The following is a 27940-nucleotide window of genomic DNA, read 5'->3' on the forward strand; positions in this document are numbered from 1 at the left end:
TGAGTGTCAAAAGATGGTTCATTTCCATATTTTCTCATTTTCTGCTACCTGGGCCTCTTGTCATTGTTGTAAAAGTTTAAAAGAGAAGAATCGAGGTTGAAGAGAGTTCATTCGCACATCCCTGCCGTCGAATACAGTTAAAGATGTAGGATTAGCACTAGGCCGTCTCCGTTGGGGCCGCTCAAATTTTTCCAGCCAGAACTGGCTGCATCATAAGTGTAATATTGTCCTTCTTCTGACAATAACATTAAGGATGCTGTAGCGTGAATCGGAGTGCTTGGCATTTATAAAACTCTCAGGTGAGATGATGGTGTTCTTTCGCACTCTTCAATTCGGCTTCACATGGTTGAGGTGCTTTACTTTGTTCCATGTGTGCTTCGCACGGTGCCAGAGGACCCCCGCGCTTGCATTTTAACAAAGTTTCTATGGCAACGTGGCCATTACTCCAAGTTGTTGAGGATGCTCAGCTGGAGGGGGCTGGTCACAAGTGCCTACACATATCATCCAAACACCAGGATACAGACATACTTTAGGGATGAGTTGATTCCAATTTCTCATCCTGACGGTTAATTTATGCTTCTAGCTGCATGCTGCAGGAATCTGATTGGGGTACCCGATGAGGAGATAGAGCACATTGGTATTCATTTCTAGGTTTCAAATATGGATGGAGGGAGTCACACTTGCAGGTTCAGTTTTTTAAGTGGGGAAAACATTTGCATAGATTAAAATGCCATTGGTGGCAAGAGTTCACAGCCATTTGGGTTGTGATGGATTTTTTAAAGTACCTATATTTTTGGGACCCTAAATACCATCACTGACATACACTGTCTGTTCTTAAAAGGATTGTTCAATTACTTAATGATTTACTCACTCTCAAACAATCCTAGGTATATATGATTTTCTTCTTTCAGACAAATGCAATCTGAAATATATGGAGAAAAAAGAAAAAAAATCAAGCTTTATAATGGCAGTGAATAGTGGTCAAGAATTTGAAGCCCAATAAAGTGCATAAATCCATCATAAAAAGTGCTCCACATGCCTCCGAGGGGTTAATAAAGGCCTTATGAAGTCCTCTACTTCAAATGAACGCTCTGTTGCAAAACTACTTGCGTCACTACAGTCACTCTCCATTTTAGCGACTCTGACAGCAGCTGTCAATTAATCCGTCACTGCGGGTCTCAGGTTCACGCCCCACCTGCTCAGCCCCGCCCTCGGGTCGTCCCCTCTATCTCCGCTGTGCTCTGCCCACTTTTCAGCATTTTTCAGATATTGCCAGTGGGTGGAGTCAGGCTCTGACCATGGGGTTTAGTTACAAAAAAAAAAACCTGATTCATATTGTAAAACATGTATCAAATCTCTGTCATTTAAAATTCGGATTGGAATTTGATTTTGATTTGCAGTGTCTGATCAGAGTTGGTACCATAAACTAAAACTTACACCATACTTGGAATAGAATAAATGTTAACTGAAATTTAAATAAATAAATTTTAGCAAGTTCACAAGGCAACATTTCTTATTTTTTAAGTTGTTCTAAAACAATTGCAAGTGCTAAAACTGAAATAAAAATAAATAAAAATGATTCATAAAAAAATATTTTTTAACTAAATTAAAATGAAAAAGGTAATTAAAAAAAATCATATTAAACTAAAATCGTATGTCATTAATACACTGTCTGATTTATGAACATTTGAAATGGAATGGATTTTTCAGTAATAATAATAATAAATATCAGCTAAGAGATGAGTGATTTTTCTATATTTTTTATTGCAGTTATGCAAATCATATTTAGGTTATAAGCTGGTTATGAGCTGAATAGTGGCTGAACAAGGGGTTCTGAAAGTGAAATTAATCTTCCCATCTCTAGTCTTAATGCAAAAAAAGAATGTAAATAAACGATTCCAGGAATGGTTTCACTCACTCAAATTTCCCTTTTTGTGACATAATATTTTAATATTCTGGTGATGCCTCCAAATTTGAGAACCTCCTTAGGAGAAACATATTAAGAGGAAAGTCATATTCTAAGCTGAAATAGTGTGTATGCTGCTGTATCATGATCGTAGCTGTGATCGATGCTCGCTGCACTATCAGGAGGTTTCTTTCATTCCGTATCATGTGAAATCCTAACTCTGTGAATGCAATACTACTGCACTTCCAGGCAGCGCTGAGTTCTCGCCATCTGGGAAGCAACACATCCCAGAATGTGATGATGTCAGCTGGATTAATTATATTGCCTGGTGCCTGAGAACCTGGAGCCACAACTGAGGTCTTCCTGAAAGTTTGGTGCACAGCATCACTGTGTAACTGGAACTGTTCCTTTGATTATTATAAACTGAATACTGCTCTTATTAAAAAAGTTTGTTATTTCAGGAGTAACAATTTAAAACTGGGAGACCCCTTGGTGAGCAGAGAGACAGAGCAGAACATATTGTATAAATCGGAGTATTGCATTTTAAGCCTGACTTATAATAATATGCATTAATTTCCATATTAATGTATTTATATGCAGCACTTCATGGTGCTGCATTGAAAAGCCATTAAAATAATCCTTATTGATGTTTAGATTCATTAAACTACATGATACCAAATGCATTGCAGGAGGTACAATAAAACATATAGCTGAACTTTAAGCTTTTGCTGAGGTTAATTTAATATTGTATTTTGGTTTAACGCGTATTTACATTTTATGGAACAGTGATAATTGGTGGACCCCTGCGGTATGGCTGTGGACCCCTGCTGGAGAACCTTGCTTTAAATTAATGTTCACTCAGGAGTCAGAAGCAAACATGCTTAACAGTTCAGAAGTTCATATTAAAATAAATTAATTAAATATGTAAATAACTAATGATCTGCTATGAATTATATACAGCACTGTAAGCAGATTTTTCAGTTTTCTTGTATATGGAAAAAAATCTTAATTGTATCTACCTTCCTAAAAATCACTGCCACAATGCTTAGGAATATTGCCATGCAGCAGCCTGGGCATTCTATGTGTTTGCTATTGGGTTACTAATAAAAATTATTCTTTTTTTAATAAAATAAACTTATGTTTAAAAGTTGGGGGTCAGTAAGACATATAAGTAAAATATATAAATGAATAATTTTATATAGATGCATAACCGTGAAGACATTTATAATATTACAAAAAAAAAAAAAAAAAAAAAAAAAATCTTTGAAATAAATGCTGTTCTCTTAAACATCACACTTATCAACAAATCTTGAAAAAAAAAAGAACATAGCAAAATGGTAAGCAAAATGGTTTTTAACATTGATAACCCAATGTAACAAAAATGTGTTTTTACTTATTTTTTTATATATATATTTTTTTCTTCTGTAATTCTGTGGTGCTACGTATATTTTCATGTAGCATCAATATTTTGGTAAATATTTAGGTCAGGTAAATTGTAGAAACATTAGATTAGTACAGATATGTTTTTGTACTAAATTAGTTTTTTTTTTTTTTTTTTTTTACGCAACTATTCATATAATACTAAAAAAAACTAAAGTGCATTTTTGTAATATTCTGTAATATTATAGTGCTCTCTGGAACATTCCAGAACGCAACTAGTCATAAAATACTAAAATCATCTAATGTGCACTTTTGAAGTTTTTGATGACTCTCTTTTGGTAATTATTTATGTTAAACTGTTGTTGTTAGCTAAGTATTATGAATGTACAATGAGTAATAAAAGATTAGCTTGTATTTTTTTTAGTTTTCTTTAGCACTGTCAATGATACACAAAGCGTAATGTGATATGTGTTATGAACTTCATAAAGAAACGTGTTAGTAATAATACAAAATATTTCTTGAGCAGTAAATCAACATATTAGAATGATTTCTGAAGACTGGTGTAATGATGCTGAAAATTCAGCTTTGCATTACAGGAATAAATTAAATTTTTAAATATATAAACGTATAAAAACATTTTAAAAGGTAGCAATATTTCATAATATGACTGTTTTTAATGTATATTTGCTCAAATAAATACAGCCTTGGTGAACATACAGTAAGAGACTTATTTCAAAAACATTATTAACCCCAAACATTTGAATAACAAAAATGATTAAAATTTGATGAGATAGCCAGACAATTTGAAGTATCATTCATTTCTATAGTGCAAAATGTTTCAGCAGTGACTCACATACAGTATAGATATATTCCTGTCAGAGTAGCATTCTAACTTTTTGTGTTTGTTTGTGTGTGTGTGTGTGTGTGTGTGTAGCTGGGAGGTGTTGCGATTTCTCCTGTCAAACCTGCGCTGGTGGATGGAGGAGTACAGATTTGATGGATTCAGGTTTGATGGAGTGACGTCTATGCTCTACCATCATCACGGGATCGGTATGTCCATGGAAAATTAAGCACGTAATGTTCTTTACTAAGAATTACTGTACATTAATAACATTCTTCCTCTGTAAATGTCATAAGCTCTTATTGTAGAACAGGCAGAAAAGCGTATTGGAAGAGCAACCGTTCCAAGGGCAGTTTCAGTAGACTGCGAGCATGTTACGTAAACTTTCATAAATGAACAGAATTAAGCAGGAAAAGCATGTGATTCAAGTTCTTTCAAGCAGGAAATTAATTACACAAGTAGTGTGGCAAAGGTTATCCTGGCATTTTTCTCTTTTCTTTTTAATTTTGTACCAGTGATGCTGTTAATGATTTTCGGTAGGTTTTCAAAGATCGCTTTGAACAAATCCTTCTTTGTTTTAATGAAACATGGCATTAGATTTGCAAAAAAAAAAAAAAAAAAGGTTATTGCGAGTTGGTTTCTTCATAGCTCTTTTTAAAATGAGTTTTGTATAATTGCTAATTAATTTTTATTAAAATGTAACCATCAGTGGTTGAGTCTGAATTCATTTGCATGTTCCCTGATGCTCAGGATCAGGATTTTCCGGGGATTATGCTGAATACTTCGGACTCCATGTAGATGAGGACTCTATTGTCTACCTCATGTTGGCAAACCATATTTTGCACACCCTCTATCAGGACTGCATCACTATTGCAGAGGTAAGCTGTATGTTGTTTTCTGGTATGCACTGAACGTAGAAGCTCTCGACAGCAGTATTTCTGAAATGTTAGCTCAGCAGTTCTTGAACTGAATTACTTCTGTTCTTATTCTGCTGCTTTGAGATGACAGTAATATAACATTAATGTCATAGTTCCCATCAGCCATGGCTTATACTGCAACAATATGACTGTTTTCAAACAGGTTTCCCAGAAATTCTGCATAAGACTTAAGCTCTGTTTCAAATTTTGCGAGCCATGCAGTAGCTTCGTGAGAAAAAGACAATATTCTATTCTATTCTATTCTATTCTATTCTATTCTATTCTATTCTATTCTATTCTTCATATACACATGCACTATCATTCAAAAGTCTGAGGTTGGTAATTTTTATTTTATTTTATTTTAATAAAAAAAAAAAAAAATCTTATGCACACCAAGGCTGTATTTATTTAATTATTTGCATAATTATTAAACATTATATAATTGAAAATAACTGTTTTCCATTTTAATATGCAATTTATTACTGTATTGTAAAGCTGAATTTTCACTATCATTACTCCAGTCTTCAGGGTCACATGATCCTTCAGAAATCATTCTAATATGCTGATATATTGCTCAAAGAACAATTTTTTTTTATTAATATCAATGTTGAAAACAGTCATATTGCTTAATATTTTTGTGTGTGTGTGGAAACTATGATACATTTAAATTTTGCAACTTTGAAAGTACAAAAGATCAGCATTTTTTTTTTATATATAATGTATAAAGTTTTTATAAATTCTTTACTTTCACTTGTGATCAGTTGCATCTTTGCTGAATAAAAGTATTATTTCTTCCAAAAATGAGAGGAGACAGAAAAAAAAAAAAAAAAACCTTACTGATGTCAAACTTTTGAAGGGTTTTGAAGTCCCTGTCTAAATTATTTATTTGTATTTTTAATACAATATTTTAATATGAACAGATTAATATTAAAATAATATTTATTATTACATCAGAAGCAACAACATATACATTCATGAAGTATAATTAAATAAAAATGTAAAATGTTTTACTTCAATAAATAAATTGACATAATTAATTTTGATTAAAAAAAAAAAAAAAATATATATATATATATATATAAGAGAGAGAGATATATAATATATATATATATAGAGAGAGAGAGAGAGAGAGAGAGAGAGAGAGAAGAGATGTATCTGTAACAATCACAAAATTATTTGTATCTGTATTCGGATAAAACCGGAAATAAGCGAAGCCAGTATTTGTATCTGTAACAATCACAAAATTATTTGTATCTGTATTCGGATAAAACCGGAAGTAGGCGGAGCTTGAACCGGAACTTCACACAGTTATAAGACAGTTACGACAGTTATGTCTATGGTTTTACAACCTTTCTTTTTTTCCCGTAGTTATCACTGAACAAATATGCAGTGTTTAACTAAAAAAATATTTTTATGATTATAACTTTTATTTAAATATCTTCTAACAGTCGAAGCCGATACCCTTGTATAGGCAGTGTTTCGAGATGTGGTGCAGTTGCGCTTGGGGGAACGCAAGTTCGAGTCCCATTTTGGGGACCTTTTGTGATCCGATAAATATTTAAATATCTTCTATTTAAAACAGTAAGGGTTCCTGTGCAGTTTAGAAATATGGAAATTGATTTAAGTAATTTCCAGGAAATGCATGGAAAAAGGCAAGTGCAACACTGCTATTTTAATTTATAGAATTTACACTCATTTACTTCACACACTTGCTACTGCGTTGTAATATTAGAGTTTTATGTAAATCAACATGATTTCCTTTGGCTCACTGGTTCCTGCGCAGTTTAAAAAAGTAGCTATTTACCTTAAGTAATTTGCAGATCTGCAAAAGTATGGGAAAAAAGAGAGAACAGAGTATGGAAAAATATTTGTGTTTTGACTATTTGCCCTATTCAGTGTTCTAAAGTATAAAATTCATTACGTTTAGTAATCATCTGAACGTGACTGAATTAATTCAAGGCACACTTTTTCATTACGCATCTTTAAGCAGTCTTTTTTGAACTTCACTAAACAAATGTGCATGTGCCACGCAAACCAGCAAAAGATAAAGAAGCAAATACGTAGGCCTAGTAGAAAATGTATCTGTATCTTAGCTGATTATTAGCCTACTCTTGACAGAGAGCTGGTTTAGTTTTTGAAAGACGCCCAGAGACTGCAACGCGGCTGTTTGATTGGTGATCGCGCAGTGCTTATTCCATTCATTCATGGATCATATCGTAGCCTATAAGCTTTAAATCACTGCCTTTAAATATAGACAAATATTAGAACATGTTAGAACATGATGTATTATTTTAGTTGATATTACTCTTGCCAAGCTGAGAGATTCACAGAAAGGCAACAGCAATGCGGTGTTTGATATGCGCTCTTTTCATTCATAAAGTTTACATTCATTCACTTCACACACTCATTATTGCGTGACTTTTAGGAGGTTTGTGTAGAATATTATGCTGATCCCCTGGCTCACCTGTTACCTAGCAAACACCATAGTGTTCCAGCCTCAGCCGAATATTCGGGCAGAATTATTAGTTATCCGTTATTTGTTTTTGAAGCCATTATCCTTGCCTTTCTATATATTTCCTATATATATATATATATATATATATATATATATATATATATATATAGGAAATTGATTAGATATTAAAAAGTGACCGTTAACTACCAGATATAATTTTTGTGCATAATCAATTCTGGAATATCAAGTGTAAACAACACTAGTGCAATTTGTCAGTTTAATTATGCAAAAGCACACATGATATCTGAAGATTATCAGTGAATAACAGTTGAAATTGTGGAGTGTACATTTTTGGGTGAACTATTCCTTTAAGTAAAAAGGTGTCTCTCTTTCTGTACTGGCTACTCTCTTCAGAATATGCAGCAGGATCATCCGAAATGACCATAATACCTTTAGTCATGGCTCGATAACCTTAATCTTGTCAACAGCGACACTGTATCCCAACTCCACAAAGACAGAATTAACCTTCCGAGTCAACGGGACACAGTGCATTAAATTAGCACTCAGTGGCTCTGTCTAAAGCCATGATTAATGAGACCACTTACTTTTTACTTACTTTGTTCAGTGTTTTGTAATTAGTGGACAGTGCCCACCAGAGATATCATCTAATTCTCTTTTATGAGCTCCATTGATAGAGCTGGACTGTGAATGCTTAAGTTTGCTTACATTGCAGGAAACAATTAAATAGCATAAAAACCGACGACAAATATAACAAAAACTAGGACCACAGATACTTTTTGTATTCAGTGGTTAATTCAGTTTTGCACAGTGCTGCATATTATGTGATACCCTGAAGAAAAGAATAGCATGGCTGGAAACCACTGCTAATCTAGTCAACAAAATGAGTTGCAAAAATTGATGAGTTTTTTCGATTTTGTCAGCAATAAAACATTTGGCTCGTCATGTGATCCCAACATGTCGGCCCCCATGAGACAACCCACTCTGTGAATATAAATAAATTAACTTTTATTAGGAGGCCAGATATGACAGGAGTCATCATTACATTTTAATTTCTCATTACATTAGATATTACAAGTTCTAATCCTTTTATATAAATAACAGATACTGGTCTGCTTATCTCTAATGACTGGAAATTTATTCCTTTACCTTCTCTGGATATTAACAGCTCATTTAAATCACATTCAGTCACTATTACCCACCCTTTTAAAACCCATTTTGTAAATGTTTATCAACCCCCCAGGACCACATGGTAACTTCTTGGATGAATTAGATGTGCTGCTCTCAACCTTTCCTGAGGATGGTACTCCCCTAGTTATGCTTGGAGACTTCAATATCCACCTAGATAAACCTCAGGCTGCAGACTTCCACACTCTGCTTGCCTCTTTTGATCTCAAGAGAGTGTTAACTACGGCTACTAACAAATCAGGCAACCAACTGGACCTTATTTAAACATGACACTGCTCCACTGATCATGTACTGGTTACTCCACTGCACACCTCGGATCACTTCCTCCTCACTCTTAACCTCAGCATGGTTCCTGACACAATACATACCCCTCCACATGCCATCTTTTGACGTAACCTACGCTCACTCTCACCCTCTTGGCTATCATCTATTCATCCACCCTCCCTCCCCCCCACTAAACAGTTATCATCTCTTGATGCTAACAATGCTACTGATACTTTCTTCTCCTCTCTTACATCTTGTTTAGACACTGTCTGCCCCTTATCTTCCAGGCTTGGCTATACGACCTCTTCTGCCCCTTGGCTGTCTGATATTCTCAGCGAGCATCATTCTATGCTCAGGGCTGCTGAAAGGGTGTGGCGCAAATAAAAAAATTCTACTGACCTTAATGTGTATCAGCCACTCCTCTCTTCCTTCTCTGCTAATGTTTCCACTGCTTAATTCATCCAACTTTTTCATGCTTTTTAAAACATTTTCCTTTGTCCTCCTCCTCCTTCATCAATTCTTACATTGACGACCTTGCAACATTCTTCATTAATAAAATTAAAACCATCAGTGCACAATTTTCCACACTACAATCTGTCAAGCACAGAAACCATACACTCGTTCACATCCTTCTCTTCACTCTCTGAGACAGAAGTCTCCACACTTATCCTTTCTAATCATCCTACTACTTGTCCGCTTGGTCCTATTACACCTAACCAACCTCAATCAATCCAATTCCACTGCACTTAAAACCTGCACTCATTTACATCAACACATCCCTTCACACTGGTGTTTTTCCCTAAGCATCTAGACAGTCTCGTATAACCCCACTACTTAAGAAACCCACCCTTAACCCATCTCTTTTAGAGAACTACAAACCGGTTTCCCTTCTTCCTTTCATTGCAAAAACACTTGAACGAGCTGTGTTCAACCAAGTCCCTGCCTTTCTCACACAGAACAACCTCCTAGACAGCAACCAGTCTGGTTTCAGAAGTGCACATTCAACCAAGACTACCTTGCTGTCAGTTGTTGAAGCCCTAAGACTGGCAAAAGTAGATTCCAAATCTTCAATACTTCTCTTGCTGGATCTGTCCAATGCTTTTGACACGGTTAACCACTAGGTCCTCCTGTCAAACCTATTGGCAAAGGGCATCCCAGGAAGCGCACTCCATTGGTTTAAGTCTTATCTCTCAGATAGGTAATTCAAGGTATCTTGGAGAGGTGAGGTGTTCAAGTTGCAACATCTAACTACTGGGGTGCCTCTGTTCTCGGACCACTTCTCTTAACTGTCTACATGGCATCACTAGGTTCTGTCATTCAGAAACATGGCTTTTCATATCACTGCTGTGCTGTTGACGCTCAACTCTACCTCTCATTCCATCCTGATGATCTGATGATAGCTGCTTGTCTAACAGACATTTATTGCTGGATGAAGGACGATCACCTTCAACTCAACCTTGCCAAGACAGAACTGCTTGTGGTTTCAGCAAACCCATCGTTTCATCACAATTGCACCATCCAGTTAGGCACATCAACCATAACTCCTTCAAAAACAGCCAGAAACCTTGGAGTTATGATTGATGATCAGCTGACTTTCTCAGACCACATTGCTTAAACTTGTCCGGTCCTGCAGATTTGCTTTATTCAACATCAAGAAGATCTGGCCCTTTCAGGCCTGGAACACGATTCACAACTCCTTGTTCAAGCTCTTGTTCTGTCCAGGCTGGACTATTGCAATGCTCTCTTGGCAGGTCTTCCAGCCAGTTCTATCAAACCTTTACAAATAATCCAGAATTCGGCAGCAAGATAAATTTTTAATGAGCCGAAAAGAATACACGTCACACCTCTGTTTATCAATTTGCACTGGCTACCAATAGCTGCTCGCATAAAATGCAAGGCATTAATGTTTGCCTACAAAACTACCACTGGCTTTGCACCCCTTTACCTAAATTCATTACTTCAGACTTATGTTCCCTCTAGAATCTTGCATTCTGCAAGTGAACATCACTTTATTGTGCAATCCCAAAGAAGCACAAAATCACTTTCATAGACTTTTAAATGAAATGTTCCCTCCTGGGGGAATGACCTGCCCATCTTCAAGAATTGGCTAAAAACAAATCTCTTCCATCTGCATTTGACCCTCTGACTTTAGCACTCTCTATTCTAATTGTATTATTTATAAAAAAAAAATAAAAAAAAATTCTCTTTTAGACTTGCACTCTACAGTCATGGCCAAAAGTTTTGGCAGGGACATAAATTTTGTGTTTTGCAAAGTTTGCTGCTTCAGTATTTGTAGATTATTTTTCCACATTTCTATGGTATGCTGAAAAACAATTGCATACCATACATTTTAAAGGCTTTTATTGGCAAAAAATATAATGAGTCAATATTTAGTGTTGACCCTTGTTTTTCATAACTTCTTCAGTTTGCTCTGGCATGCTGGATATTAGCTTCTGGGCCAAATCCTGACTGATGACAATCCATACTTGCCTTATTAGGTCTCGGAGTTGATCACAATTTGTGGGCTTCTGCTTGTCCACTCACCTTTTGAGGACTGACCAGAGGTTCTCTATGGGATTGAGATCTGGGAGTTGCCTTGCCATGGATCCAAAATTTCAATGTAATGATCTTCGAGCCACTTCTTTTTCACTCTTGCTTTGTGACATGGTGCTCCATCATGCTAGAAAATGCACGGATCATCACCAAATTGCTCATGGATCAATGGAATAAGTTGCTCTTGCAGGATGTTTTGATACCATAACTTATTCATGGCAGTGTTTTTTGGGCAGAATTAAGAGAGAGCCCACTCCTTTGGTTGAAAAGCAACCCCACACATGGATGGTCTCAGGATGCATTTTAGTCATTTGCAAGCATTGACGAGTTAAAATTGTTAATGATGTTTGCAGCACAATATTTGTAAGGGTAAAAAGAAAAATTATTAAGACCTCATTTATTTGAATGTATTATAGCATTTATTTTAATTAATTATCGATCAGTCGTGTGAGAGAGGTGACCGTTACATGTGTGAATTACCTGTCTGCGCATCTCTCTCTACAAATAGTGAAGCTGTTTTTAATTACTTCAAAAACAGTTATTTTACCATTTGTTGATTAGAGATATAATGTAGCAATCTAGTATCTAGGCTATGTTATTATTGATAGTCGCAGCATTGACAAATATTTTCTGTGGTCCTGAATGTTTCTCTGTGTGTGCAGCGCCCCCCCCTGCAATCTCCTCTCTGTCTCTCAAACACACACCCACACACACACACACACACACTCTCACACACTCTCCCTCTCTCTCTGTGCATGTTGCATGCTGGGAGTGAGTGGACAGAGTTTGTCGTGGGTGTGAGTGGCTCTGAGTTTGAGTTGATTTCTTTCTTGTTTTTCTTAATTTGTTTTGTTTTGGGGGGTAGAGTTGTTTAGGTTGACTTCGGTCAGCGAGTGCAAGAATGGAGACAAACGTTGTTGATTCCTCGCGTTTGACCATCAGGCATGGCTGCAAATGCATGCCTGGTGCATCTGTATCAGTGAAAGATTGTCTGATGGCTGTGAGTGCTTTAGTTGGCAGCGTCAACATCAGGTACGCTTCTCGCATGGATAAGGCCATTGTTATTTTTGAAAGCGAAAGTCAAATGGCAGATGGTTTGGTTGAGAGTGGATTAATAATTAGGGATACGTTTGTGCCCATTTTGCCTCTGTCACGCCCATCAAAGCAGATAATTTTGTCAAACGTCCCTCCTTTTGTAAAAAATGAAAAGTTGGAGGAAATACTAAGGAGATTTGGTAAATTAGTAAGTCCGATTAAATTGATTTCGCTTGGATGTAAAAATCCTGAACTAACCCTGAGTTAGCCTCTAAATTTGTCAGTGAAATTAACAATTGAGAACAAAGATTACACCATCTTTATCAGTTCAGAATCTATTAAATGTTTTATTTGTGGTGAATTGGGGCATTTTAGACAGACTTGCCCAAATCGTAATGCTGTTAATGATGGATTGTCGGTCGATGTGGAGGGTAATAGGGCAAGAGACTCTGATACTACTGAGGACGCTGTGCCGCTACAACTCTCACAGGCCCGGGTGCAGTCTGCACCAAGTAGGTCACATAAAGAGAGACCGGTGTCAGCTAAGCTGATCAATGATCCAGCTGATATAGTTGAAGCTGCTGAGGCTATACAGCCGGGGGTGAGCACTGAACAGGTGCATCCAGAGCCTTTGCTTGAGGCCGATACCCCTGAACAAGGAAAGCAGGCAAGCTCTGCTGTAACTGAGATTTAAACTGGCAGCGATGAACAAACTGACCAGACTCATAAGGATCCCGCTTCGCAAGAGGTGGTGGATTCAAAGTTACAGAATGAGGATTGGTACATACGTCTGAAGGTAGGAATAAATTATAGCTTTCTTGACAAAACAAGTAGCTTTACTGAATGCTTTTCCCGAACATCTTTTCTTTTTTAACCTGGCAGAAGAAGATTGGAAATAGGAAGACTTTGTGTCATTTGAAATGTTGCCAGATGGGAGAGAAGTGGCTGTATGTGATGTTTGTGGAATTTTATTTCCTATGAGACTGTCTTTTTTGATGAATATAAAGCTGAATCCTGTGATGCTGACAGATGAAATGGCTGACTTTTTACTTCAGGGCGACTTACCTCCTGTAAGTCTTGCAGAAAAGGAGAAACATATGCTTGATCAACCTTTGACCTTTGATGAATTTACTGTAGCTCTTAATGAACTTTCTCCAGGCAAAGCTACAGGACTAGATGGGCTAAATGCAGAATTTTATAAGCAGTGTTGGCCAGTCGTCGGAAAAGACGTGTTTTTGGTCTTCTTGGAGTGTTTGGAAAAAGGCACACTTCTGTTAAACCTTCAGAGAGCAATGATAGCCTTATTACACAAGAAGGGTGACCTTGGAGACATTAAAAACTGGTGCCCTGTGTCTTTGCTCAGTGTTGACTAAACTGGATACTTTCTAAAGTTTTAACTAATAGAATTAAATGTTGTATAGCTTCAGTCATTCATGCAGATCAATCTTACTGTGTTCCTGGTCTGTCAATTTTTAATAATCTTTTTTTTTTTTTATTCCAGATTTGATTTCTTATGCCAAAGTACATACAATCAATGTGGGTTTTATTTCTCTGGATCAGGAAAAACCCATTGACCGGGTTGATCATGGCTTTCTTTTTAAGTGTTTTGATGCTTTTGGGTTTGGTCGATCCTTTATTTCTTATGTAAAGTTGTTGTACACTGATGTGTACAGCATGTTGACAATAAATGGAACTCTTACAAGGCCTTTTTTAGCTGGCAGAGGCATACGGCAAGGTTGTGGCCTTTCAGGTATTTTATATGCTATAGTTATTGAACCACTGCTGGTAGATTTGAGATGACAGATAAGTGGGATTTCGACAACTTGCCCTGTATCTAGTAGTGGGGTAGTAACAGTCAGACTCAGTGCATATGCTGATGATGTCACAGTGGTGATAAGGACAGATGAAGATGTAAGAAACTTAGTATCATCCCTTAAGGTTTATCAGAACACCTCTTCCTCTAGAATAAACTGGCTGAAGAGTGCAACTTTTCTGTTGGGTGATTGGGAGAATGGAGGTCCTCCAAAACTTCCCCAGTACTGCTCTTGGAACTTTGAGGGGTTTAAAATGAGTGTTTCTGGGGGTGGATCATTATATGTTGAAAAACTGGATGCAATACTTTACTTACCAGTTAATGAAGGAGGCCAAGGACTAATTGACCTGAAGGCTAAAGTTCAATGAGATTAAAAGTTGTTCAATGTTTACTTTATTCCAATGAACATATCCCATGGGTATGTTTTGGTCTGGCTCTGCTCAGAATGTTTGGTGGGTTTCGCTTTGATAGGCACTTTTTTTTGATGTCTTTTCATAATGGGTCTTTTATAGCTGATGTTAAATTTTATGCTTCTGTTTTAGATTATTGGACTGTTTTGAGGAAGTCCAGACAAGAGTTTGACAATTTTGGTTTGAATGAACCACTGTTTTAAAAATATTTTCTTGGTGAGCGTGATTGTAAGTCTAACACCATTGTGGAAAAATTCATTGATAAAGGTCTGACTAAAGTTGTACATTTAATTGATGTTACCTCTAGAAAATGGATATCTCCAGAAGAAATTTGTGATCAGCTAGGGTTTAGATCAGTAAGGATAGTGGAGCAGTTTATTGATGGATTGAAGGTTGCATTTCCCTCTCAGTTGCTCCAGTTGGTTAATTGTTTTCTGTCTGGTGTACCTATACAATGTTCGTTGTGTCTAATTTGTATAGAAGATGATCAAGAAGGGAAGATATTGAAATTTAAAGGGTTAAAAGAGCTTAATTTTGAGACAATCTGAAAAAGAGAATCATATAAGAAAAAAATAAAATAATATTATAATAATAATAATAATAGGTGTGATGCAAAATGGAGAGAATATCTTATGATTCCTGATAATGTTGCTCCTTCTTGGAGGCTCTTTTTAAAAGTCCCCTTTCAAAACATTTTGGAGACTTACAGTGGAGAACATTGCATTGTGTGCTGGCCACAAATAAGTTTGTTTGTAAGTTTAATGTGAATGTTTCGCCTCTTTGTAATTTTTGCTTTGCATCAGAGACAGTTTTTCTTGTTTTTATTGAATGTTCTAGATTGATACCACTGTTTGCTTTATTGGAAAGAATACTTGGAAATCCGGGGTTTCTCTTTAATAAGTTTTTTTTTTTATTTTTTATTTTTTTTATTTATGTATGCAAATATTCTAAAGAACTCAGAGTGAAGTGTACTTTGGCAAATTTTATAGTTGGTCAAGCCAAATTAGCCATTTGGAAAGTCCGTAGAATGGCTGCTGAAGGGCAAAATGTAGATGTGTTTAAATATTTACTGCTTTGGTTGAGTCTAGAATTAGGATGGAATATAAATTTTATCAAACCACATGCAATTTACTTGAATTTGAATTTAAATGGTGTGGAAATCAAGGTTTATTTATATTTTGTGAAGAGGGGATTATATCATTTAATTGGTGATGTGATCTGTTTTATGTGGTTTGTGGTTGTTATATGTCGTATTCTGTTTTAAAAGTCAGAAAGTCTCTCTCTCTCTCTCTCTCTCTCTCTCTCTCTCTCTCTCTCTCTCTCTCTCTCTCTCTCTCTCTCTCAATTCATTTCAATTCAATTAAGTTCAGTTCAATTCAATTCAATTCAATTCAATTCATTTCAATTCAATTCAATTCATTTATTGGCATGACAATTGTTACAATGTACGTATTGCCAAAGCAAGTGATATAATGCTGAATTTTTCCAAATCTGTTCTAATGAAGAAACAAACTCATCATCTTTGATAACCTGAGAGAGCAAATTTTAGTTTTAGGGTGAACTATTCCTTTAAGAGTACTGTAAATCTAACCTCTACATATTGTTGTGTTTTTAAAGAAATTCTTTCTTTTTTTAAGGATGTGTCCGGTATGCCCACCCTTTGCCGTCCAGTCCAAGAAGGAGGTCTGGGTTTCGACTTTCGCCTGGCCATGGCTATTCCCGACAAATGGATTCAAGTGAGAGTTTTTCTAATATGAAGTGATGAACAACATAAAAGAGAATACATTTGCATTGTCATTTTTTAGGCGCTTTTATCCAAAGTGACTTACAATTGGAGAATACATAAAGCGATTCTCTTTTAAAGAGGCAAAGGAAGTGCTCATAATACCAAGTTTCGGGCATTGTTCAAATAAGTACAAACTAGAAAGGGAGGGAATGAATAAAGAGAAAGTTTTATTATTTTATTTAGGATGAAGTAGCGTTGAAAGAGATGAGTTTTCAGCTGTCGCTTGAAAATTGTCAGGGATTCAGCATTCCGGATAGGGGTAGGAAGATCATTCCACCAGCCAGGAACGTTTAATGGTGAACGGTGAACTAGGCGTTGCTCACTAGCGAATCTCAGACTTCTGGAGGGGATGTAAATTCTTAGTAGTGAGTGGAAGTAGGCGGGTGCTTCTATATGCAAGCATCAATGTCTAGAACTGTCTTGCACGAGCCGCAACCGGTAGCCAGTGCAAGGAGATGAAGAGAGGTGCAACATGGGCTCTTTTGGGCTCACTGAAGACCAGTCATGCCGCTGCATTCTGAATCATTTGCAGATGTTTGATTGTGCTTGATGGAAGTCCAGCCAGAAGAGCATTGCAGTAGTCCAGCCTAGAAATGACAAGGGCCTGGACAAGAAGTTGTGCAGCATGCTCCATAAGAAAGGGCTTGATCTTTCTGATGCTTTGCAATGTGGTCTTTGAAGGTCAGCTGGTCATCAGAGATTACACCAAGATTTCTGACCGAAGTTAATGGGGTAATTGTAGAAGAACATAGCTGGATGGAGAAATCATGCTGTAGAGTTGGAGTGGCAGGGAAGACAAGAAGCTCAGTCTTTGCCAGGTTGAGCTGTAGATGATGATCTTTCATCCATGCAGATATGTCCACCAGGCAGCCTGAGATCCGTGCAGCTACTATTGGATCATCTGGTTGAAATGAGAGATAGAGCTGTTTGTCATCAGCATAGCAATGGTAGGAGAAGCCATGTGCCTGTATGATGGGACCCAGTGATGTAGTGTATACGGAGAAGAGGAGGGGTCCAACAACTGATCCCTGAGGAACCCCAGTGAGCAGTTGATGTGCTTTGGATACCTCCCCTCCTCAGGCCACCCTGAAAGACCTACCAGTGGAATAGGATTCAAACCTGCAAAGTGGAATCCCTGTGATGCCCAGTGATGAGAGGGCCGACAGGGGGATCAAGCAGAATAAGAACTGATGATTTGGAATCAGCTTTTGCTATCCGCAAGGCTTCCGTGACTGAAAGTAACACAGTCTAAGTTGAATGGACACTCCTGAAACCTTACTGGTTAGCGTCTAGTTTATTGTTCTGTGAAAGAAACAATGATACCTGGTTGAAAACAACTCATTCAAGGGTTTTCGCTATCATTGGAAGGAGAGAGACAGGTCTGTAGCGGTCTATAAGAGAAGTGTTTAATGTAGGTTTTTTGAGCAGTTGGGTTACCCGAGCCTGCTTGAATGCATTTGGGAAGGTGCCTGTGAGGAGAGAGCAGAATCAAGCAGAATAGCTTGATTATATTCAACATACATGCAACTACTGTACAGTCCTACTGTAGTTTAACTGACAACTTACTGCACTTTACTCACATTCCAATATATTCCCTCCGGATGGTGCCAGTTTGTTTGAGCCATATCATGCTAAGTGTCTCATTCATCACGCACTTGTCCTGCTTGTAATTCCGAAGCAAAACGTGTTTCTATCTTTTTCTCGGGGGAATTAAATTTGAAGAGACAGTATCCAGAACCTGCTCCAAATTTAAACTGACAACCGGCGGATCAGATAAATAGGGTATATCTCAATTTTTCCGGCCAGATATATATTAATAGTGTCACGCTCTTGGAAACTAGGATGCGTTTGATACTCTCTGTAATGTTTTTTTTTTTTTTTTTTTTTTTTTGAGTGTGCATAATTAAAAGTATAATTATGGGCAATTCTTCAATCATTTTTCTTAATTAGGGTTTCTTCTGTGAGTTGATCTAAAGCATTCCTTTGTTCTGTGCTGTTTCTGTGGGTATGCATATTAATGAAGGTCTACTCATTATGGATATATTTTTATATATGGAGATTATATTATTCTATTCTTTTCATCATAACAACACAAACAAAACAAACCTACTCATAAGAGAACACAAAAACACAATTGCAAACTATCAGTTTGAAATCTTTATTTTAGTCATTTCTTCTCTCAGTTAACCACTTTGACCCCTTGATGGATTTATCCAGATGTAATAATTGAAAGTTTTTCTGCTAGTTTTTTATTATTTTTATTATTATTATTAATTGAAAAATTCTGTATCATCTGAAGTAATTAGTAACTAATTTGGTTCATTCCACTTTTATGGAAACCTTAAGTTGTCACAGTGATTTTGAAGATGCATATATTCTGTTTAACGCAGTGTCATATTTTTGGGGTTTTACTTTGAAACCATTTCACTTTCATTCATAATTCATAATTGTTTGAGATGATAACTGCAGAATATGTATTGCTTGTTTTCTATATGATTCAAATATTTATCTTAATCTCAGCCTCATGTATATTTGTAGAAATGTACAATTTATAAGTGAAATGTCCACAAGGGCTTATGACTTAAAGCTTATTTTAAATAGCTTTACTTTAAATGATCGTGACAATTAGATTATTAAATAGTTTGAGTAGTTACACTGTCATTCAAAAGTTGATAAGATTTAAAAAATGTTTTTGAAAGTTTCTCATGCTTACAAAGCTGCATTTATTTGATTAAAGATACAGTAAAAACAGTTATGTTGTGAAATATTATTGCAATTTAAAATAACTGTTTTCTATTCTAATAAATTTTAAAATGGAATTTATAATTGTATTTTAAAGCAGAATTTTCAGCATCAGTACTCCAGTCTAGAGTGCCACGTGATCCATCCGAAATTATTCAAAAATGCTGAATTGCTGCTTAAGAAATAATTACGTTAAAACAGTGTTGTATAATATTTTTTTGTAGAATTTTTTTTTTCTCCCCCAAGATTCTTTGAATAGAAAGTTAAAAAGAACAGCATTTGTTTTAAATATAACCTTTTGTAACATCACAAATGTCTTTAAATACATACAAAAGTTATATGAACATTGTTTTAATTTATTTTTGTTCATTGTTCCAGTTCTTACAAGGTTCTTTTTTTTTTTTTTCTTGTATTTTGTAACTTTCCTGTCTGCATTCCTGTCTACCTTGACAGTCTTATACAGTAAAAGCAAAAAAATAAGTATGTGTGCCCTGTACATTGCAGGGGTGACTGTTGGTGCTGAGCGCACAGCCTCCATGGAGAATCGCCTTGCATTGCTAAACAAGGCTAGCCAGAATACAGGGCTTTTTACCAGACCAGCAGCATCAGCCGCGTGCTTCTCTTTGCCCCGGATGACCCTCTGCGGCTCTGCTCCAGCGGGCTGATTCAGTGCTGCACTCTCTGCACACAAAGGTGTCCACTTCACTGACTCTGGATCAGTGTTTGGAATGGCATAAAGGCTGCTGCTTGCTGCTTTTTTTAACATTTGCTTTTTTCATACAACGTTGCCCAGCATGCAGTAACCAATTAGACCTCACAACCAGACACCTCTAACGACTTCGTTCTACATTATGTGAAGAAACAAAAAGAATGCACATAGATGTCCCCAGAATAACTTGAAGTTTGTGTGAAGAAAAGAAAGGAACGCACAGAGATGTGCGCAGAAGAGCGTGTGACTCATATCTATGTATATGAGCCAATATATTTTTGACAGGGAAGTTTGAGATGGTCCCCTGCTCCGAGGTCTGTCAAAAAACAACAACAATATTCTAGATGCGCTGAATCTCACAAAGACAGAAACAACATGGTTCATACTGTACCTCAATAATAATAATAATAATAAAATAATAGTAATAATAATAAAAATAATAAATAAATAAATAAATATTGTAATAATTGATATTAATAGATAATAATGTTAATGATTGTTATTATGAGTTATAATAATAGTAATGATAAACAACAAAAATAATAATACTAATTATAATAACAAGTAGTGGTAGTAGTAGTAGTATTGTTGTTATTATTATTATTATTATTATTGTGGTGGTTGTGGTTGTTTTTTGTTTATTTAATGGGAAATGTATATGCTTATATACCCACAATCTTTAATAATATACGCAAACAAAAACTTTTTGCATCATGTTTCTGAGAATTGTGTGCTTTATTGTCATATATAGTCCAACGATGCAAGTCTTTATAGTTGTAAAAATACACTTTTTAAGCATAGTCTAATTTTATTTCCTTGTTTGTTTGTTTATAAATTATGACCTGTACTCCTTCTTGGCAGGTTTTGTGAGGTCATATTAAAATAAGTAAATATATAATTTTTAATTAAACACATATAATAATAAAGAAAAATAAATTAAATTATATTTCTTATAATTTATTTTTATGTTTATTACTTATATATGTATATTAATATGAATATGTATATAGCATTTAGTTCAAATTTATAAGTATATGTAACACAAAATTGCCTATTACACTGTGTGTGGATACCGTTTTACTACAGTAATGAGAAAATATTTTCATTAATATTAATATTAATATCCATTAATATTATTATTATTATTATTATTATTATTATTATTATTATTATTTTATAATATATTTATATTTTTAATTATAGATTATATATTATTATATGAAGAGTTTGCCAAAACGCTATTGTTACACCCCTTTGAACACAGTTTTGTTGTCTTCATCCCTCATGTGAACTGTGTGACCCAGTTTTCGCTCATGTCATATTTTATCATTTAATTAAGTTAAGTTTCGTTAATTAAATTAACTTTATTCACTACATAATATAGTTCAGTCCAGTCTTCCCGTGTTCCCCAATACCCCCTACTACTACCCCCCTTCGTGTGTCTCTTGCCTGTTCTGTCCTGGATTTACCCTTTTGTGGATTTATTAAAGACTTTTTGCATTTATCTTCATCTTCTTCGTGCCTTTATCTCACCGTAGCTGTGACAGAAGACCGGACCTAAAAGTGAAAGTAATGCGGCGTGATTCCTCCTGTGTTTTTATTTATTTATTTATTTATTTATTTTTATTAAGTTTTCCTTTTGAGTTATTATGGTCAACCCAGAGTCCAGCCTACCATCACCCTGCTTCGCAGAGCTACAGTTTGAGCCCACTGTGGATGGAGAGCCATTGCCCGCCGTGACCGACGAGCCATCGCCTAGGAGACCGGCAAAGCTGAAGATCGCCCCAGATCCTCAAAAGCTAGGGGTGAGCTGAGGCGGCGCTCAGAGGATGTTAATATATATGTGGCTATGCCTTGTCTTCTCCCACCATCATCATCTGTCTGTCCCGTCACGACCACAGAGGTTGTGATTTAATCTTCTGTCTGTCCTGAATCAACCACGGAGGTTGTATTTGAAGTGTCAGTCTGCCTTGAACTGTCTGTCAGTCTGAAAATATTTATCTGCCCTGAACTACAGTATCTGCCTGTACTATAATGAGCACAGCAGTCGTTCCCCTGTTGCTGGCTGGTGCTGGAAGTGGCCTTATGGCGTGTGTGGGCGGCACACACTATGTCAAATCCTCCTGAGCATTCTGAACTCCCGCCCAGCCTCCCTCTCCCACCTCCTCTGTATCAGTCCTGACCATCGCCTCTGCTTGTCTCCTTTCAGCCTCTCTGTTCACTCTCAGCCCACCATCTGTGCAGTGGGATTGCCGCGGGTCTGCTAGTCTCCATCAGTGTCGTGGCTGGAGGATCCCTTGTCTCCATCTCCAGCCTCTGAGTCCTGGACTCCGCCTTGGCCCTTCAACCCAGCGGCTCCACCATGGCTCCTAGCTCCATCCTCTCTGCTGTGGCCCATTAGTCCACCAGCTCCACTAGGCTCCCTCATCCCTCGGCCCCGCCTTTGGACTCCACTCCTCTGGCTACTTCTCATCCCTCCTTCACTCTGGCTCTGTCAGTTTCCTCATTCTCTCTGGCTTCACCTTGGTCCTCTGTCGCCATCTGCTCCACCTTGGACATCCGGATCCTCCCCGTCGCCCTGGCTCTTTGGCACTCCATCTCTGCCTTGGGCTCCACCACCACCTGCTCCACTGCCGTCGGTCGGCCCCCTGGAGCCGTCAGCCCTTTTTCAAACCATGGCTCCTCCCTCTGTCGGCTCCAACTTGGGTTGCCTTCATCGTTGCGGCCTGGGTCCCACGTGGATCCTCCTGCTCCCTCCTGTCTTCTCCCTGGCTCCTCCCTCTGTCTGATCCACCCCATCTCCTCCTGTATTCTCCATGGCTCCTCCCTCCGTCGTCTCCACCCTTGACTCTGTTGATTGTCATCCTCCCGGGTGTCCGTCCTCTGCCAGAGCCTCCACCTGTCTTGTCTGCCTGTCTTTCTGACAGCCCTTCGCCGTCCCCTGTCACCATCCCTTCTCCACTCCTTGTGTCCTCCTCCTAAGTCCCCCTCCGTCCCTCCCTTTGTTGTCCCTGCGGCGTGAGGTCACGCCTTCCGGGAGGGGGTTTTGTTGTCTTCATCTCTCATGTGCTCTGTGTGACCCAGTTTTCCCTCATGTTTGATTGTGTCATTTAGTTCAGGTGTGTGTCGTTAATTATCTTTATTTTCTTCAGTATATAGTTGTGTTCAGTCCTGTGTTCCCTTGTCCGGTCTACTATGTCCCTGCGTGTGTCTCTTGCCTGTTCTGTCCTGGATTTACCCTTGTGTGGATTTCTTAAAGACTGTTTGCATTGCTCATCTTTTTTTGCGTGCGTTTCATTTCACCATAGCGTGACAGCTATAAATCCATTTTGATTAATTTGAATAAAAATGTGTTTTCTTTACCAAGAAAGTGGCAAGATGAAAACCACTATTTTTTGTTTCAAACTTTCACATAGCATCTTTAGGTTATAATTACATATAAAATTCAAATCCTGATTTTGATTTTCAAAGATTTATTATAAAATCAGATTTTTTTCTTCCCCAAAATGCATATATATATATATATATGTATGATGTTATATATATTATATAATAATATATTGCGGTTAACCGCATATATATATATATCGATATTAAGGCCTGGGACGTTATAGAATTTTTCTTACCGCGGTTGAAAAGAAATAACATTCCCGCGGTTCCATACTAGGCGAGGTTGCTGTTCATATTTTACCGCAAGTGATCGAAAATTCCCGCAACGCTGGACCATACCCCCCCACCCCACCACCATGATCGATGGACTTTTCACTTTTCCCACCACACACGGGCGGAGGCAAAACGAATATATAGGAAACAGGTTTATTTCACTTTTTTTTTTTTAGAACATTTAGAACATGAACATTGCTGGCAAGTAAAACGAAATGCGAAATGGAATCCGATGTCTGAAATAAAAATTCTGCCAAAACAAAATATATAGCGAGGTTACCCTAGCCTTCATATTTTTTGGGGGGCGATATCAGATTCTGATCGCAATTTCACAACATATATCTGAAGATAGAGCATCATAAAGACAAACCAAAGGATTTCATTTTTATTTATCGTATTGATCAGTAATAGATATTAATTTGCATGTGCGCTTTTTTGTCCATATTTTTAACCTTCAGATAGGCTACAGTCTTCGTCAAATCAAATCAAACAATCACTTAAGACTATAACGACTTTTGCGCACACAGAGGCTAAGCAATTGAGCATAAGGAACGTAAGTTTTGTTTAACTTTAACATTATTATTTCACATTTAGATATAAGAACATTTAGAACAGAAATTATGGTCAGCTGAAACTGAAAAAAAAGGCATTCCTGCTGGCAAAACGAAAGGCGCTATGGTTTACAATCCCAGCCTTCATATTTTTTGGCTAGAAAAACTAGCATTATATCGTTCACTTTGTCAGGTTTATTTAAGGGAGGCCCTGAAAGAGCGTAACGACGTTACCTGCAGCACTGAACCACACGTTCGTGAGGGAATGCTTGTCCTGCTTTTTTGGCTTTCTCATGAGTCATCCGCCTGTATTTTATGCTTTAGTAAAATGAAATGAAATTCAACATATAGGCTACAAGACCATTACACAGGTACTCTAGGCCTAATAGTCAATACAAATGGAATGCTATTAGCCTATTAGAGGTGCATAGATAAATTTTTTAATCTAGATTAATCTCACTGTAATCTTGGAATTAATCTAGATTAAAATGGCTCATTTGACTTCTGCCGAAGGCATTCAGATGTGCAGGCAATGTGTTATTTTTTTTTTTTTTTTTTTTTTTTTTTTTTTTTTTGTGCGGTGATGACGGTTACAGGTTTAGGACCCGCGGGTAGGCGTCACGTGACCGCGAGTAGTATTGCGGTTATAATGCGTTAACTGTCCCAGGCAAATATATATTCTAAACGTATATAATATATATATATATAATATATATATATATATCTATATATATATATATTTATAAACACACGAGCCAACACGCACAACACACCACACACACATATATATATAAGATACAGTATATTGCATTATGTTTCTGATATCTATGTATCAAAATTGAAATACAAAAAATTCAAAAAAAAAAAACACTTATATTTTCATAAACATAGTGTATATTCTTTAGTAAACAGTCTTTTTAGTGTATATTCTTTAGGAGTGAAATATGATCTGGACTTCTCCTCGCCTGGTTTTGTGAAATCACCTTAAAAGAGTACAAGCTGATAGTTGTTATTCCAGTGGGGCGGCACTGCCTGCAGGAACACGCATCCCAGCCCTGCTTTTAACGTCACCCAACCTGTCTGATTAATCCGACCTCTAAGCCCACAATGGCAACCCGACTACATCCGAGAGCCTCTGAGAAATTAAGATGTCCTAATAAGAGAAGCAGATAAGGCTTGCAGCACAAGTTTGCCTGATTCTATCTGATTAGCACTGAACTCCAAAACGCTGTCGCTTCCAATTGGATAGTATAACCAAAAGCCCTCTAATTTTAGCCAGGAGCCCTTCTGTCCGGAGTCCAACAAATGTAATGGAAACATAATATATATAGAAAAATAACTCACACACATCCAACAAAAGAGAGAGACCGAACGACCCGAACACCTCGGCCCTGTTTCCTAGCTAAACATACAAATTAACTTACAATTGGTCTGAAGTCACCTCTGTCTGTGGAGCTCTCCATTTCAAGCGGTTTGCTCTGATATAATAGTCCATTAAAGAGAGAGTTCACAGAAAAATTAAAATTCTACATTATTCATTAATATTTACCAACCCTCAGGTCATTTCATGAAACGCACACACAAAAAAGCAGAAATCAAGGTTGCTGTGAGGAACTTGGAAATGAATGGAGCTGATTCTTGGAGGATTTCTAAGCAAAAATGTCAAGCTTCTAAATTTAGAAAAATACTTGCATTAACTCTACTGTATTATTTGAGCTGTAAAGTGGTTTAAACCATAACTTATACAGTTTTTTGGGTACATTTACATTATGTTGTCATGGCAATAGTTGGTTATGTGGATTGTACTATTAAAACAATATATTAATTGCTTCTAGTTTTGCTGTATACAGTATATTATAGATATATATATATATATATATATATATATATATATCTATATTATCTAATATATATATATATATATATATTATATATATATATAATATTATATTATATTTTAACACAGAAGATGAAGTCAAACAGGTATGGAATGACATGAGGTTGAATAAATAATGTCATCATTTGTATTTTGGGGTGAACTATCCCTTTAATGGCATTCTTTGTGGATGTGAAATCCCATCTCAGAAGTCTTTGCGATGCCTTTATGCAGATGCGACCCACATTTGCATCCCTCACAATGCCGTGACTCATATGTTCACACCAGTCACTCGGTTTTTATGTTGCTCTGCAATTGTGCATTACATCAAATCATTTCTTTGGCTTTCTGTGTCAATAAGATGGGGTCACGAGAGAGTTCTCACTCAAAGGAGAGGCTGATAGAATCTACAATCAGACAGAAATTAAACTGTCAGACGATAATTGAGGGGAAGCTGTGTGGTATGTAATGCCAAGAGATAAACAGAGAAGAAGCGTTTCCCATCTGGCCCTCTGCACCTCACAGTCATTAGGGGTTGCATTTCCCAGCATGCTGCATTTTGGGACTCGTCCTCTTTCATTTGGTTAATGGTACTCCATTGACTTAAGAGTCTAAAGCAGACTCTATTTTTAGGACTGTACATTATTTGCATTTAAACTGTTGAAATATCAAAAAATAACATAATTAAACATTAAAATGAACCTGACTCATAATATTCATAATAAGGTATTCATAATAAGGTATATTACTATTCAAAATACAGCATATCACTTCCATCTGAGACATTAAAGCTTAAAATACTGCCTTTGAGTCATGACATATTCACTATTGGAGGGACAACATGTAACAGTGTTAGAATCAGCCTTTAAAAAAAAAAAAAAAAAAAAAAAAAAAAAAAAAAAAAAAAAAAAAAAAAAAACATATTTGTCGAATAACAAATTTTTTATTTTGGGGTTATGTAAAGCCCTAAATGTGAATGATCCTCACAATTTTCCTCCTTACCTCAAAAGATACTTAGATTGTCTTAAAATACAACTGTCATGGCACTAAAAATGTAGGATGTGATAAATGGCCAAAGATTTCAGTCTGTATATTAAAACAGAAGTGTACATTGTTAGAAAATATTTATATTTTGAATAAATCCTGTTCTTTTTAACTTTTTATTCATCAAAGAATCCTGAAAAAAGAAAAGTTATCACAGATTCCAAAAAAAACCTTGTGTGTGTGGTCTATGTATGTTATGTATATATATATATATATATACTATATATATATATATCTATATATATATATATATATATATCTATATCTTACGGTCTATATAGATATATATATTCTATACGTGTAATTCTTACGATACGTGTATATGTATATATATACAAGGTATATATATATATATATAATATATATAGATATATGTATATGTTATGTATATTTGTATATATACTGTATATGTATGTATATGTATATATATATATATGTATGTATTGTGTATGTATGTATGTATGGATGTATGTAATATATGTAATGTTATGTATGTATGTATGTATTGTATTATGTTATGTATGTATGTATGTCATTGTATGTATGTATGGGTATGTATGTTTATATATGTATGTATGTATCACATTTTAAAGTGTAAGTAGAAAACTCATTTAATTTTTTCCTGTGTTTTTGATCAAATAAATTCAGCCTTGATGAGTGTAAGAGAAACTTTACTTTTTCTTTATTTGTCAGTATTATTTCTGTTATTATTTATTAACAAATATATTGAAGTGCACTTCTTTTTTTCACAAGAGAAACAATGGCAAACAAAAAAATTTAAAGATAAAA

At 36.2% G+C, this 27940-nt stretch overlaps 1 protein-coding gene across 1 annotated transcript in view; it reads left to right on the forward strand.

Moving 5' to 3' along the window:
* The window catches only part of LOC109092657 (1,4-alpha-glucan-branching enzyme-like), a 171069-nt gene that overhangs the window by 75370 nt on the left and 67759 nt on the right, over positions 1 to 27940 (forward strand). Inside the window, exons 8-10 of the mRNA XM_042739167.1 lie at positions 4221 to 4336; positions 4878 to 5005; positions 16418 to 16516. Coding sequence (XP_042595101.1) covers positions 4221 to 4336; positions 4878 to 5005; positions 16418 to 16516 — 343 coding nt within the window. The remainder of the gene's footprint in view (positions 1 to 4220; positions 4337 to 4877; positions 5006 to 16417; positions 16517 to 27940) is intronic.

Source organism: Cyprinus carpio, chromosome B15, assembly GCF_018340385.1.
Source record: "Cyprinus carpio isolate SPL01 chromosome B15, ASM1834038v1, whole genome shotgun sequence".
Classification (NCBI taxonomy): domain Eukaryota; kingdom Metazoa; phylum Chordata; class Actinopteri; order Cypriniformes; family Cyprinidae; genus Cyprinus; species Cyprinus carpio.